This window comes from Mus pahari, chromosome X (assembly GCF_900095145.1).
Source record: "Mus pahari chromosome X, PAHARI_EIJ_v1.1, whole genome shotgun sequence".
In the NCBI taxonomy this organism is placed as follows: domain Eukaryota; kingdom Metazoa; phylum Chordata; class Mammalia; order Rodentia; family Muridae; genus Mus; species Mus pahari.
Window position 1 is genome coordinate 15,660,165 of NC_034613.1, and position 16,384 is coordinate 15,676,548.

Consider the following 16,384-nt stretch of genomic DNA (forward strand, 5'->3'; position numbering starts at 1 on the left):
TGGAGTTCAGCTTCTTGAGCTCTCTGTATATATTGGATATTAGTCCCCTATCAGATTTAGGATTGGTAAAATCCTCTCCCAATCTGTTGGTGGCCTTTTTGTCTTATTGACAGCATCTTTTGCCTTAGAGAAGCTTTGAAATTTTATGAGGTCCCATTTGCCGATTCTTGATCTTACAGCACAAGCCACTGCTGTTCTGTTCAGGAATTTTTACCCTGTGCCCATATCTTCGAGGCTTTCCCCCACTTTCTCCTCTATAAATTTCAGTGTCTCTGGTTTTATGTGGAGGTTTTTGATCCAGTTAGACTTGAGCTTTTTACAAGGATAAGAATGGATCAATTTGCATTCTTCTACATGCTAACTGCCAGTTGTGCCAGCACCATTTGTTGAAAATTCTGTCTTTTTTCCACTGGATGGTTTTAGCTTCCNTGTCAAAGATCAAGTGACCATAGGTGTGTGGGTTCATTTCTGGGTCTTCATTTCTATTCCATTGATCTACCTGTCTGTTGCTGAACCAGTACCATGCAGTTTTATCACAATTGCTCTGTAGTACAGGTTAAGGTCAGGCATGCTGATTCCACCAGAGGTTCTTTTATTGTTGAGAATAATTTTTGCTATCCTAGGTTTTTTGTTATTCCAGATGAATTTGCAAGTTGCCCTTTCTAATTCAGTGACGAATTGCGTTGGAATTTTGATGGGGATTTCATTGAATCTGTAGATTGTTTTCAGCAGGATAGCTATTTTGACTATATTAATCCTGTCAATCCATGAGCATGGGAGATCTTTCCATCTTCTGAGATCTTCAATTTCTTTCTTCAGAGACTTGAAGTTCTTGTCATACAGATCTTTCAATTTCTTAGTTAGAGTCATGCCAAGGTATTTAATAATTTTTGTGACTATGTGAAGGGTGTTGTTTCCCTAATTTCTTTCTTATCCTGTTTATCCTTTGTGTAGAGAAAGGCCACTGATTTGTTTGAGTTAATTTTATATCCAGCTACTTCACTGAAGCTGTTTATCAGGTTTAGGAGTTCTCTGGTGGAATTTTTAGGGTCACTTAAGTATACTCTCATATCATCTGCAAATAGTGATATCTTGACTTCTTCCTTTCCAATTTGTATCCCTTTGACCTCCTTTTGATGTCCAATTGCCCTAGCTAGAACTTCAAGTACTATATTGAATAGGTAGGGAGAGAGTCGGCAGTCTTGTCTAGTCCCTGATTTTAGTGGGATTGCTTCAAGTTTCTCTCCATTTATTTTGATGTTGGCTACTGATTTGATGTAGATTGCTTTTACTATGTTTAGGTACAACTTTGAATTCCTAATTTTTCCAAGACTTTTATCATGAAGAGGTGTTGGATTTTGTCTAGTGATCAGATCATATGGTTTTTGTTTTTTGAGTTTGTTTATACAGTGGATGGCATTGATGGATTTCCGTATATTGAACCATTGCTGCATCCCTGGTATGAAGTCTACTTGATCATGATGGATGATCATTTTGATGTGTTCTTGGATTCAGTTTGAGAGAATTTTATTGAGTATTTTTGCATCGATATTCATAAGGGAAATTGGTCTGAAGTTTTCTTTCTTTGTTGGGTCTTTGTGTGGTTTAGGTATCAGAGTAATTGTGGATTCATAGAACAAATTGGATAGTGTTCCTTCTGTTTCTATTTTGTGAAACAGTTTTAAGAGTATTGGTATTAGGTCTTTGTTGAAGGTCTGATAGACATCTGCCCTAAACCCACCTGGTCCTGGGCTTTTGTTGTTGGGAGAATATTAATGACTGTTTCTATTTCTTTAGGGGTTATGGGAGCATTTAGATTGTTTATAGGATCCTTATTTAACTTGGTAGCTAGTATCTGTTTAGAAAATTGTCCATTTCATTCGGATTTTCCATTTTTGTTGAGTATATGCTTTTGTAGTAGGATCTGACAATTTTTTTTTTTTTTTTTGTATTTCCTCGGTTTCCATTGTTATGTCTCCCTTTTCATTCCTGTTTCTGTTGATTTGGTTACCATCTCTGTGCCCTCTGGTTAGTTTGGCTAAGAGTTTATCTATCTTGTTTTTTTTTTTTTTCAAGGAACCAGATCCTGGTTTCGTTGATTCTTTGTATATAGTTCTTTTTGTTTCTACTTGGTTGATTTCAGCCCTGAATTTGATTATTTCCTGCAGTCTACTCCTCTTGGGTCTATTAGCTTCTTTTTGTTTGAGAGCTCTTATTTGTGCTGTTAAGTTTCTAGTGTATGCTCTCTCCAGGGTTTTTTTTTTTTTTTTTTTTTTTTTTTTTGAGTCACCCAGAGCTATGAGTTTTCGTCTTAGCACTCCTTTCATTGTGTCACATAAGTTTTGGTATGTTTTACCTTTGTTTTAATTAAATTCTAAAAAGTCTTTCACTTCTTTATTTCTTCCTTGTTACCAAGTTATCATTGAGTAGAGTGTTGTTCCGCTTCCACGTGTATGTGGGCTTTCTTTTATTTATTTTGTTGAAGACCAGCCTTAGTCCTTGGTGATCTAATAGGATGCATAGGATTATTTCAGTCTTCTATATGTTGAGGCCTGTTTTGTGACCGATTTTATGGTCAAGGTTCAGGAACCACCATAAAAGAGGAAGGAGAAAGAGTGTAAGAGCTAGGAGATGGAGGGCACCAGGAGAACATGGCCTTTTATATCAACTGTGTATATAGCTCATATGAATTCGGAGAGACTGAAGCAGCAAGCTCTGAGCATGCACGAGTTGGTTTTTTGTGTACATATTATAACTTTCAGTTTAGTGTTCTTCTGGGAATCCTGAGTGAGTGAATGAGTGGGTCTCTGATTCTTTTGCCTTCTCTTGGGCTCTTTTCCTTCTGTTGGTTTGCCTTGTCAACTTCCATGTGATGGTCTTGGTTTTAGCTTATTATATTTTATTTTGTTATGTTTTGTTGTTATCACATAGAAGTACCTTCCTATACAAAACAGTAGAAGGTAGGGTGAAGATTCTATGTATGGACCAGATTAACCTCTCCGTGTTCAGTGAGTTGTGTGGGTGTTGTCTTCAGTGATGGGGACTTGCTGTCAGGTTGTAGAGAGTAACCTATTGTGTCAACACCCTGGGCTGCTTGGGGATTTTGATGGGCAACAACTCAATCAGATATAATCCAGTCCTGCTACTAGAAGCTTTGTTTGCTGACAAAAGATGGCTAGCTGGGAATTTGTTTCCCTCATTATTTGGAAGCTTCATTAGGATTGCCTACGTATGTTTTTAGGAAGTCTCCACTGCACTAGGTTTCCATAATACAAAATGCACCCCAATTCTAGCTGTCTCTCCCTGCATTCCCTCTCTCAACCACATCTCTTTTCCCCAATACCACCTGATCCTCCTGTCCCTGCCCAATCATGCTGAATGAAGTAACCTAGTCCAGAAATATAAATGTGCTATATATACACTTATATGTAGATATTAGCCATTATATAAATGATATCCAAGCTGCAATCTGTAGCCATAGAGAGATTAGGTATAGAGAAAGGGTGGAGGACACATGGATATTCCTGGGAGAGGAAAATAGAACAGATTTAGTGTATGAACTGGGAGTAGCACATTAAAAGTAAAATGTTCAGTCATATAATTAAAGACCATAGGGAAAGTATAAGCAACTCTATTAGTCAGCACAAGTGGAGCATAATATCTGCATGGATGACTAATCATGACTCATGAATTGTGCCTTTTATGAAAGCATGTTTCTGTTACTGTGGTACAGAGGTGTTAGAGGAATGTCATGATATTGGAAAGCTGGGACTTAGTAAGTTTTATGTTTCAGTAATGAATAGCTCTACCCCATAAGAAGATGATACTGAAGATCCTGTGGTTGTCATGTCACATGCTTTACTTCCATTGTCTTATCCTCCCAGCCTGATATGTTATCAGAAGAATCTAAGTCTATATGTCGTTAACTACAGTGATTTTTCTCCCAGTGAAAGATATAATTGATTTATATATTCTTAGGATTTACTAAGAAGCATTTGATTAACTCCCTTTTCTGGAGTTTTACCAGTCTTTTGGCTGGTACCATATGACCCCCTTTAACTTTTGACATATCAGCTTGCTACATTTAAGTTCAAAGTCCAAAAGAGTATTGTTAAGCCATATAAAATAGAAATGTAAACTACCTAGCAGTTTTTGTCAGTATAAGGATATTAATCTAGGATCTTTGTAGATATTAAGGTAAACAAATCAAACTGTGGCCTAGAAAGTTTTCATGTGTATTTTTACTTAGCTTATATTTTCCATTAAATTATGTTGTAAAATGCTCTTGATTTTCTAGATAATAAACATTTGGAAGATGATTGAACTAAAATACTTAAAATTGATAAGACTGACAGTGCTTTCTTGTGACAGTGCTTTCTTGTGTGGTAACTATTAAAGATGATCTTTCAAATATTCTCCATCTTCATTCAAGTTCTGTTTACTAAGTTTTGATTAGATTTTCTTTATTAAAATTTTATTTAATCTTTTTTTTTTTACACTCCAGAATTTGTCCCTTTCCTGGTCCACCCTCTGACTGTTCCACATTCCATACCTCCTCTCCCTCCCCCTCGTTCCATGAGGATGTCCCCACCCCCCCAACCCACCCCACCAGACCTCCCTACTCCCTGGAGCCTCCAGTCTCTTGAGGGTTACGTGCATCTCCTTTGACTGAACCCAGACCCAGCAGTCCTCTGCTGAATATGTGTTGGGGGCCCCATATCAGCTTGTATATGCTGTCTGGTTGGTTGGCTCAGTATCAGAGATCTCGGGGGTCCAGGTTAATTGAGACTGCTGGTCCTCCTACAGGGTCACCTTCCTCCTCAGCTTCTTCCAGCTTTTCCCTAATTCAACCACAGGGGTCAGTACCTTCTGTCCATTGGTTGGGTGCAAATATCTGCATCTGACTCTTTCAGCTGTTTCTTGGGTCTTTTGGAGGCAGTCATGATAGGCCCCTTTTGTGAGCACTCCATAGCCTCAGTAATAGTGTCAGGCCCTGGGGCTTCCCCTTGAGCTGGATCCCACTTTGGGCCTGTCACTGGACCTTCTTTTCCCCAGGATCTTCGCTATTTTGTCCCTGCAGTTCTTTCAGACAGGAACTATTATGGGTCTGAGGTTTTGACTGTGGGATGGCAACCCCATCCCTCACTTGATGTCTTGTCCTTCTGCTGCAGGTATGTTCTACATGTTCCCTCTCCACACTGTAGGACTTCATCTAAGGTCCCTCCCTTTGAGTCCTAAGAGTCTCTCACCTCCCAGGTCTCTGGTGCATTCTGGAGGGGTCCCCCACCCGCCTTCTACCTCTCTAGGTTGCCTGTTTCCTTTCTTTCTGCTGACCCTCAGGGCTTCAGTCCCTTTCCCCAACCCAATACCTGATCATGTTCCCCTCTTCTCCTCCCTGCCCCCATTCCCACCTAGGTCCCACCCCCACCTCCTGTGATGAGTTTCTTCTCCCTTCCAAGTGTGATTGAGGTGTCCTCACTTGGGTCCTTCAGCTTGTTGACCTTTTTAAATTCTGTGGACTGTGTCCTGGGTATTCTGTACTTTTTTTGGCTAATACCCAGTTATTAGTGAGTGCTGATCTGGAGCTATAAGGACGGCTCACTGGCTAAGAGTGCTTGTACTCACAGTACACCCAAATTTGATTTCCAGCATACATATGACAGCTTATAGCTATTAGTCCTCCAGTTCTAGGGAATCATGCATGTACACAGTATATATGCAAGCAAAACAGTTATATACAAACTTTTAAAACAGGTAAATAAATAAATACATTCTTTAAAAAATACTTCCTTTTCCACAAGGCTCTGCCCTACATAAAGAACTATAGTAAACTAAGAAATGCTGAAAATGGGACAAATATTCTTCCCTAGAGAAAAGTAACAGTTGGTTTTCTAATACCAAGTAGTCAGCCATGAAAATATATACACAGTAACATTATACAGACTGATCAGCTTATAGTCTAGGAATATACATATGCATGCACATGCACCCATGTGGGCAGAGCACTAACTCATATTAAATAAAAATAAACCTTCTTTGCTAAATGTTAGGTTCCATTTTTAACATATTAAATGTGAAAAATTATAAATTTTCTGATTATTATTTAATGCAAATCACAGTGGCATACCATCTGTGTGTACCTTTTATATTTCTTTGCTGTGATTAGTATTATTACTTTATTAGTTTTTGAGGTACATTCTCACGTTATCTTTGCTTTATTAATGCTATATTTTCCCCCTTTTGAGCAAACTTTTAAATAAAGGATGTCATCATTTGGTCTTCTCTTCCTTTCAACAGGAAACAGAGAATACAGCAAACAAAGCTGGAAATGAGTCCCCTGTACAAGAATTGAGACAAGATGTATCTAAAAAGGTTTGAAAGATATGTCAACTTTAGTTTGTAGAGGACATCAAATTTATATGATACATTTAAAATAGAATGGTTTCTATATTGTCTGAGCGTACTACTCTACACATACTAATTGTTTTAGGAGATGTTTTTGCATCTGTCAGCTTTATGGTACAAGAGACATTGGCCTTTTTAGCAGTCATATCATCATCTACTTGGTAATTCATCCTTAAAACAGTTGTTTGTTCGTTTGTTTGTTTAATGTGGCTGCTAAGTACTATGGCACAAACCTTTAATCTTAGCAAGTGGGAGAATTTCTGTGATCTTCCTAGTAAGTTCCAGATCAGCCAGGCCTACAAAGGGAGATTCTGTCTCAAAAAAAAAAAAAAAAATCAAAACAGTAACACCAACAGCAAAATATGGTTATAATTACTAGTTTAGGCTTTCCTAATCTTGAGTTTACTATTGAAAGTTACAGAAGCTGATGAGATGATGACACTTTTAATCCCAGCCCTTGGGAGTTAGAGGTAGCCTGATCTCTATTAGTGTGAGGTCAGCCTGATCTACATGTCAAGCTCCAGGACAGCTAGGCATAGTTAGGCTCATCTAAAAATAACAACAAAATACAGATATTGACAGGCTCATTGTAGCAAGTTATGATATCTTTAGGAGTCAGATATACCATGAATACCTTATGCTGATAGTGTCTATAATATCTTTTAAATAATCAGTCCTGTGAATCTCTAGAAGTTAGTTCACAAAAGAGATACATAGATTTGGGTTTGGGAGATGTCTCAGTGGGCAAAAACACTTAATTGTTTAAGCATGAGGACCTGAGTTCAAATACCCAGAACCTATATAAAAAAATGCTAGTCATGACTGTTTATGCTTATGTTTAGGAGTGCAAGGATGGACACAGGTTAGTCCAATAGTTTTCTGGCCTGTAAGCAAGGAGGCAAACTTCAGGCTCAGCAACAAACCCTGTCTTAAATGAGTAAGGTAGAGTGATAGAGGAAGGCACAGGGTTTCCTTAGCTGATTTCTGCATGTAGTGCACGCATACACACAACTTTAAAATATACAGTGGGGGGATACTCGGGGTGGGGCACCCTCTCAGAGATGAAGGAGGGGGGATAGGAAATAGGGACTGTGAAGAGGGGACCAGGAGAGGCTCATTGTTTGGAATACAAGTAAATAAGTAAATAATTTTTGTTTTATTTTATTATTTTATAATGTTCCTTTTTAAAATTAATTTTATTTACATCACAAATGTTGTCCCCCTCCCAGTCCCTATTTCCAGAGTTCTTCATAGCCTCTCCCTCCACTTCGCCTCTGAGAAGGTGCTTCCCCCTCCATCCCCCTTCCCTGGGACATCAAGTTTCCACAGGATTAAGCATAACCTCTCCCACAGAGGACAGACAAGGCAGTCTTCTGCTATATATGTTGCAGGGTCCACAGACTATCCCATGTATACTCTTGGTTGGTGTCTTAATCTTTGGGAGCTCCCAGGGATCTGGGTTAGTTGATACTGTTGGTCTTCCTGTAGGGTTGCTGTCCCCTTCAGCTCCTTCAGTCCTTTTCCACTAACCCTTCCATAGGGGTCCCTGACCTAGTCCGACTCTGTGAGGAGCCGGGGGCAGGAAGGGGGAACAGTGTTTGGTCTGTAAATGAATAAATAATTTTTTAAAAACGGAAGGAAAAACAAAAGCATCGTAAAATGGAGTATTTGTAGTAGTTTGTAGTAGCAGTGTAACATCCAAAGGAAAAGATATTTGTACTAAGTTTCTTGTATAAGTTTTGAGTGATTTTCTGGTCCATGGGCATTATTCTAGCCAGTTAAGTTTCTAGAGTCCAGCAAAACAGCTTATTCTCCACTTTGCAGTTTCTCCATCCATAGCACTCTTCACATTCATTGTTGTGAAGGGAAGTAGCCACTATCATATACATTTTAGAATTCTTCTACCTACCTAGACACCAATAGTATTCTCATCATCCTTTAATCATGACAGCCAAAATGTCTCCAAATATCACTACATATAAGGTATGGACTGGGGGCAAAATTGCTGTAAAAATGCTGGTCTACCCTTATAAAAAGTGTAAATACAGCACACTAAATTTTAACATGGATTATACTTTTTTCTATAGAAAGATTCTTGAGGGAGAAGAGGTATTCTTATGTATTAAACATATAGAACAGAAATAGCACTTTTTAAAAATAGGAAAAACTCAAAATTCTACAGTAGAACAGTTTCTTTGATTTTTTTTTTTTATGATTCAATCTTGGTTCTCAACCATTTGTATACATTTATTTTCTTCCCAGTAATATTGTAGATGGAATTTTATATTCTACATTTTATTCTGGTGTGATTTTTGTTTGTTTTCTTTTTCTCTTTCATTTTGCTTTGGCTTTTGTTCTGTTTTGGTGTATTTGAGACAGGTTTTCTCTGTTTAGCCTTGGCTGTCGTGGAACTCACTCTGTAGACTAGGCTGGCCTCGAACTCACAGAAATCTGCCTAAATGTGTGCATCATCACTACCCAGCAGAAAAACCATGTCTATATGTCCTTCATATTTATATATCATTAATATTCTTCTGCCAAACATTTTAAATTGCATTTAGCCATTTTTATTGTTAAAACTTGTTTAATTCTTTGCCACGTTTTCCCTCATTCTGCTGTTACTCAAGTGCTAGGATTATAGTGTTTATCAGGACTCCAATTTTTAATTTCTCCCTTTAAAAATCAGTTTCCCGCTTACCATTTATCCTGTCGATAGTTAATACCTAAAAGGTGATTTGAAGTATAGTTTAAATAGAAACTGGGAAAGCAGTAAGAAAATTCTCTGGGACATAAAGTGAGACAATAATACTCTTTTAAAAGTTCTAGCCTTTTTCAGATGAATTAAGCATTCACTAATAGTTAATAATAAAGATTATAGGAGTATAATACTAACTACTCTGCCTATAAGTACCTTACATTGTAGTAGAGGAACCGTAACCAGACATGGTGGAACAAGCTTGTAACCCCAGCATTTGGGTTGTGGAGGCAAGAGAATCAGAAAAATTCAGGGTCATCTACAGCTATATCAGGAGTTTAAGACCAGCCTTTATACAACCACATGCCAAAAAGAAAATATGGAAATTGGATGAAAATAAATGTAATAAATGCTGAAGTAAATTAAAAAGTATCTTAAGTACCCCAAAGGAAACTATCTCCTATTTGATGGCAGGCACAGAGGTAAAGTCATGGGAAATATAGCATGCAAGCTGATTTTTGATAGATAAGATTTTGGTGGGCAAAGATAAAAGAAGAGTGACATTACCAATGGCTCTGAGATTGGGAATGTGCAGAATATTTGAAGAGTCTAAGTAAGTCTATGTATTGAGAATGCTTGTGTCATACTAAAGTATATAGGTTTCATTTTTTAACCACCTAGAAAGCAGTGAGCTTTTGATGTTTAAACTCTACTGGTATCATCATCTTTGTTGCTTTTAGTTCTGTTTTCTTTTTTTCCCCCTTTCCTTGCTCCCAAATGCACAGAACATGAAAGCATTTGGCATCATAAATAGATTTGGTAGGAGTCTATCATCAACAGGATAAAAATGTGTCTGATGGAAGTGATGGTCTTGTGTGAGTAAAGTGACTATGCAGAGCCAGCCTGTTTAGTCTGTCTATATTATTCATGCTATAGTAAATGGTAAAATCAGAGAAGAGTGAGACTAGAACAGATTAGGAAAGGCATGATTTTCAACCTCATTTTGACCCCTTACTCTCACAGTACTGACCTTTCTCTCACACAGAGAGATCATGACAAACCTTTATAATAACCCTGCTCTTATTGTGGCCAACAGCATCCCCTTGTTTTATTCTGTACGTAGACATAGGACGCTAAGAAGCCTGAAAACCCTCCTTTTCCATTATCATCCTCTTATTTGCAAACTTATTTTTAATCTTATTACTTCTATTTCATATCATCCTTTGCTGAGAATTAAGTATTCTTTTTCGCTATCCAACCTATTTTGTGGAATTTCATGTTTTGGTTTTCATTTTACTAATGATGGGGCATTTGGGCAAATTTCCTAGTGATTTGACCTCAGAATTCTTCATCTGTAAAAGAGATAATCCAGCTATCTACTGAGACCTCTTATTATGTATACTGGATGTAACACACTGTAGGCTTTCTTTTCTTTTATCTCTAGAACTTTCAAACTTTATTATGTTATCTTTCTCTCATGTGCCTAACTTCCCTTCAGTTCATAAAACTGCTGGAGTACTTTTTAAATATTTTTTCCATTTACATCCAAACCTGCCTCCCTTTTCCCCTGGTACTAAAGATCAAACCCAGAGCCTAGAAAATACCTAGTAGCTACCAGGCTTTTTAAAAATTATATTGTGCCCAGCTGAGTTTATATCTTTACATTTTAAGCAGTCTTTTAAAAAATTATTAGTTCTTTGAGAATTGCATGTGTTTTCAAAGTATTTATTCCTCACTAACTCCTCCAAAATCTACCCCCTTTTTCCTCTCAAACTTTGTCTTCTATTTTAAACAAAACCATTAAATCCTATTTTTGTTGCTCATATATTTTTGGATGTGTGGTTTTCCATTGGTACATGATCAGCTTACCTGGGGCCACACACACACTCTTAGAGAAAACTGACCCTTCCTCTCCACATAGTCACCAGTTGTTAGTAGCTTCTCTGCGGGGGCTGGGTAGAGCTTTGTACCCACAACCTCTCTTCATGCTTGGAACTGGTCTGACTTGAGCTTGCACAGGTCTTATGCATGGTGTCACAAGTACTATAAGTTCATACTTCAGTTGCCCTGCTGTATCCTGAAGTCAGTTTCCTTGTAGTCATTTACTGCTTCTGGCTGTTAGATTTTTCTCCACCCCCTCTTCTACACTGACCCATTTTATTCATTTTCACACTTGTTATCTGACTTTTGTTATCACTAAAATCATCCATGCTGATTAAACACCTAATGTGATAAACATTTTGAGCCTTAGTTAATATTATATATGGTAAAAATGAGGTAATTTCTACTATTAAAACTTTTAAGCCCGAGAAAACACTATTACTTGTACTATTCTGGGATATCAAGGTGAATCTTACTGAGCAGCAGTAATTATCAGTTCTACCAGGATAGGTCTGAGACGACTCTGTTAACTTCATGGAGCTGGGGATTTGAAAAAGTAGAAATTACCCATGGTTGGCACAGTAGAAGGATGAATAGATCAGGGGATTTAATGTGTTAGTAAGGACAACACTGGGTAGAAGAGGCATGCTGGACAGATGGCCCACAGGTTAAGAGCACTGGGTTCAATAGCCAGCACCCACATGTCAGCTTACAACAGTCTGTAACTTCTGTTCCAGGGGATCCAACACCCTCACACAGACATATATGCAGGCAAAATACCAATGTACATAAAATAAAATTAATAAATGGTTTAAAAGACTGGGTAGAAGATTTATTTTCTTCTAAATATTGCTTAAGGATATATATCACCCGTGTGTATTTTTTCTCTTAGACATGAGAAATGGAGTGGGAGCAATGTGGGCTGACATTTGAGCTCTTTTCATAGGTCTGTCCTCAGTCTGAGGAATGAAACCTTACTTATAATTGTTCAAGAGTGTTCATCACCTTGCACCTGCTGGATTGCCTCCTATATTCTTGAGTTCAGACTGAAACAAACTGAATTTTTATCCTAGGTGGATTTTGTTAACTAGAGGTAGCAGGGAGTTGTTGCAGTGAGTGTGGCAAATGAACTCTTGACATTTGGAGTCTTCATGAAAAGATATATGACGTCACCTTACAAGGTTGACTGAATTTTTGTGACTATATTAACATAGATTCTCTACTATAGTGTTTAAGAGTATAGATTCTGGAAGCAAACTTTCAGGATTTATGCTCCTTTTATTACTGTCTCACTCTAAAACTTAGGGCAAATTACATGGTCCATGTATACTTTAGTTCCTACATATGTAAAATGATGAAATTAAAAGTGAAAACCCATATACATTATTATTGTAAAGATTAAATTCAATGAAATGTTATAGATATTGCCTGACATATACTGATTATTTTGTTGTTATAAATAGCTTCATTATTTTTAAAACTGCTTTTTAACCTTTCATTAGATAATTGAAAGTATTATTGAGGAAAGTCAGAAAGTACTACAACTGGAAGATGACTCTTTGGACTCCAAAGGAAAAGGACTTTCTGATGAGGCTGCTGCAGGTCCTTCTGTGGCTGGAACAGAGTTTAGTAACATACCTGGACTATTAGCCATAGAGCATGAACTAAAACAAGATCCTGAAAAGGCAGAGAGTCAGAATGTAGCTGAAGAAACTGAACTAGAAACACAAAAATGTTTTCCTTCTGCTGAGACCTGTGAGAAGACAGTAGATGAAACTGATAATTTAACTGAAGTAAGTTCAGGTGAGCAGCTTGATGCTTCTGAACTAGAATCTGAAACATTGAACAAGGAAGCAGTGGAAGTCAAAGAAGGTGATGTTCTAGATCCTGCATCCTCGGACGATTTATCTAGTACAGATTTTGCTGCTGTGGAAGAAGTGGCTCCTGCCAAACCCCCAAGGCACCTTACTCCAGAACCTGATATAGTAGCCAGTACAAAGAAGCCTGTTCCTGCTCGCCCTCCCCCACCAACTAATTTCCCTCCTCCTAGACCCCCACCCCCATCTCGACCTGCACCACCACCAAGAAAAAAGAAAAGCGAACTGGAGTTTGAGGCTCTTAAAACACCTGATCTGGATGGCAAGTATTAATAGAGAAATATTTTGGTTGGGAAAGATGAGAGTTGAAACTTTAATGTTTCTGCTTTTGGTTGGGGAGAAGTAAGAGTGGGTCTTTTTAGGTCATCCAGGCTAGCATGGAATTTACTATGTTGACCAGGCTACCCTTGAACTTACAGAGATCCTTCTGCCTCTACCTCTCAATAGGCATTTGCCATGATTCTCAGCTAAATTTTCTGCTTTTGTTTCAGTTTGTGCTAAAGAAAAAAAAAAAAAACACAGATGGCTAGGTTATAGAAATTATTTCTTGAATAAGTTGACAAAAGGTGAAAGGTAATAAGTTATAGTAATCTTACTGAATATCTTGGCAAACTCTAGACTTTGATATCTTTTACATTCTAAGAATTTATATGGCAATGGTGGAAAGTAGCTGCATGTGTAGCAGAAGATGGCCTAGTCGGCCATCATTGGTAAGAGAGGCCCCTTGGTCTTACAAAGATTATATGCCCCAGTACAGGGGAATGCCAGGGCCAGGAAGCAGGAGTGGGTGGGTTGGGGAGTAGGGCGGGGGGGGGGTATAGGCGACTTTTGGGTTAGCATTTGAAATGTAAATAAAGAAAATATCCAATAAAAATGCGATTAAAAAACTTATTATCTAAATTTAAATCCTAGATCTTTGAATGTATAAACTGTAGTCTTGATGAAGTTAAACAATTCATTTGAACCATGGCTTTTCAGTGAAGAAAACAAGTAATAAAAGCCACTGTTTTCTCTTATTCTTTTGTTCTTGCTCCTGCTCCCCCTCCCTCTTCCCCTCTCCCCTCTCTCTCCACATGCTCATGACTGGCCTCTTCTCTCTCTCTCTCTCTCTCTCTCTCTCTCCCTCCCTCTCCCTCCCTCTCCCTCTCCCTCTCCCTCCCCCTCTCTCTCCTCCCATCTCTCTCCTCCCATCTCTCTCCCCCTCTCTCCTCCCTTCTCCATGCCCTGAATACACTCTACTCTATTCTAAAAATAAAGACACTGTTCTTACAGTCTTGTTACAAGAATTAAATAAAGGTTAAAAGCAATTGGTATGTGTGAGTGAGTGTCTGTGTGTGTGTGTGTGTGTGTGTGTGCATGTGCGTGTGCATACACATGTGTACATATATATAATTGTTGATATTATTGTTCTGTTATAAATATTATTGTCATTATTATTATTACTATTATTAGTTTTATTATCATTTCAGTACCCAAAGACAATATTACATCTGATTCTCTGCTAACTACAAATATGGCTTCAGAGAATACAGTTAGAGATTCCCAGCCTTCTCTCGATTTAGCAAGTGCTACCAGTGGAGATAAAATAGTAACTGCCCAGGTTGGTGAATTACTGTTATATTTGAAATAAGAGAATTCAAACTCTGTATAACTGGCTAATATAATTACTGAAACTATCTTTATTCTCTAGGCAAAATATTTCTTTGTTCCCGACACCTGACCACTTTACTTCCATGTCTAGCTTGGCTACTAAATAGTTTAGTGAGGCTAGCTAGCTATTTAGCATCTGATTTTTAGAGGCCTCACTGATAAAACAGAGGGAAATGACCCATTTTGAAGGTTTTTTGCAAGAATGAAAGGTGCTACTATATGCCAAATGTGTATTTATAAAAATAGTTGCTGCTGTGTTTAATGCTTTAAGTTTCCTTTACTACACATAAAAAAATCATGTACTAGGCTGTTGGCTATGCAAAAATACTGCATAGCATTTTAGCACAGCCAAATTTTTGAACTCTGGATAATTTATAGAGTAAATGAGGTAAGGGGGCTTAATAGACCTGGAAATGTGACATTATCATCTTCTTATAGCAGTACAGTAGAGGTTATAAGTAACCTGTTTTTGTAGAATTTTGTGTTTGCCTTTTTAAAATATTGTTTTTTAATGTAGAAGAATATGCAATGACAACTGTATGTAAAATTTTTAACATATTTGTTGTCTAGATTTGTATATAAACAGAACTTGTCCTAACCCTTCTTTAGCGATATCCACATATGGCCTGAATTAATTACAATCTTAATAGAGAACTGTTGTTTTGGATGGGTTCAAATAAAACATTTATTTGTTTGTAATACTACTAAGGCATGGTTTCATGAGCAGCAGTAGTTTTGGTGTCTAATGTCTTTCAGCATGCAGAGAATAGTAAAGGACTAAAATCTGTCCTTTAAATTTTCAGTAGGCTCTTTTATCTGATTGGTAGAATTTTATAGAAGTGCTCATAGTAATGAATAATTAAAATGTATAGAAATTGTTTCAGTTTGTCTGTTTATACAATTATAATTTTAGGAAAACGGAAAAGCACCTGATGTGCAGACAGTAGCAGGTGAAGTGATGGGCCCTCAGAGACCTAGATCCAACTCTGGGAGAGAGCTTACTGATGAGGTAAACGCATAAAATGTAAAAATCATAAGGAGAAAATGACTAGAGATTGATCATGGTGTTGGTTACATAACACTTTAATTGTACATAATGCCCCTAAACTATGCTTAAATATTGTTAACACACTGATATTTCATGTTACTGTAATAATTTACTCTATTTTTAATTGACATTTCACAGTTGTATATATTTATGGGTTTGATATATCAGTACAGTATATAATGACTAAGTCCAGAAAAATCAGCATTTCCATTTTTGAACACTATTTCAGTACCAGGGACATTGAACTTGTTTAGTTATTGTCATATATAATAAATTACTCTTAGGGCAAAATCATTAAAAATTAAGATTATCTTAGGTTTGAGATTTTATTTTTATATTGAAGTTTGAATCTCTGATGGATACTTGCCATTTCACAAAGATGATCAGTGGGATACATATATTAAAATAAAATTCAAGATGGGCTGATAAGAAAGCAGGTCTGTGATGACAGCACATAGGAGAATGAGGTATGAAGATTACATGGTCCAGACCTATCTGAGCTGCAGAGTAAGTTCAAGGCCAGCCTGGTAACTTTTTGAGACAGATCAGAAAGAAAAAGACAAAACCTTCAGTTGTATGTTTGCTATTATTCATAAGGTTATAGATTCTATTCCCAGTACCACATGCACACACAGCACAAAACAGCAAGATCTATATTTTATAAAAGGTAAGGTTTAAAACAACCTCAGTATGTTAGATAATTATTTTTGATACTTATTTTTTTCACATTTCTATCTCCCCTTCTCTCTTTCTTTCTCTGTCTCTGTCTCTCTGTCTCTGTCTCTGTCTCTGTCTCTCTCTCTCTCTCTCTCTCTCTCTCTCTCTCTC

General features: G+C 37.4%; 1 protein-coding gene across 3 annotated transcripts in view; it reads left to right on the forward strand.

Annotated features, from left to right (window-relative positions):
* Wdr44 (WD repeat domain 44) overlaps positions 1 to 16,384 on the forward strand; it is a 97,177-nt gene that overhangs the window by 42,413 nt on the left and 38,380 nt on the right. For 2 of the 3 annotated variants that reach the window (XM_021187401.1, XM_029534377.1), the window contains exons 3-6: positions 6,298 to 6,372; positions 12,484 to 13,120; positions 14,328 to 14,458; positions 15,422 to 15,517. In XM_021187401.1, coding sequence (XP_021043060.1) covers positions 6,298 to 6,372; positions 12,484 to 13,120; positions 14,328 to 14,458; positions 15,422 to 15,517 — 939 coding nt within the window. The remainder of the gene's footprint in view (positions 1 to 6,297; positions 6,373 to 12,483; positions 13,121 to 14,327; positions 14,459 to 15,421; positions 15,518 to 16,384) is intronic. The other variant, XM_029534376.1, reaches the window with a different exon arrangement.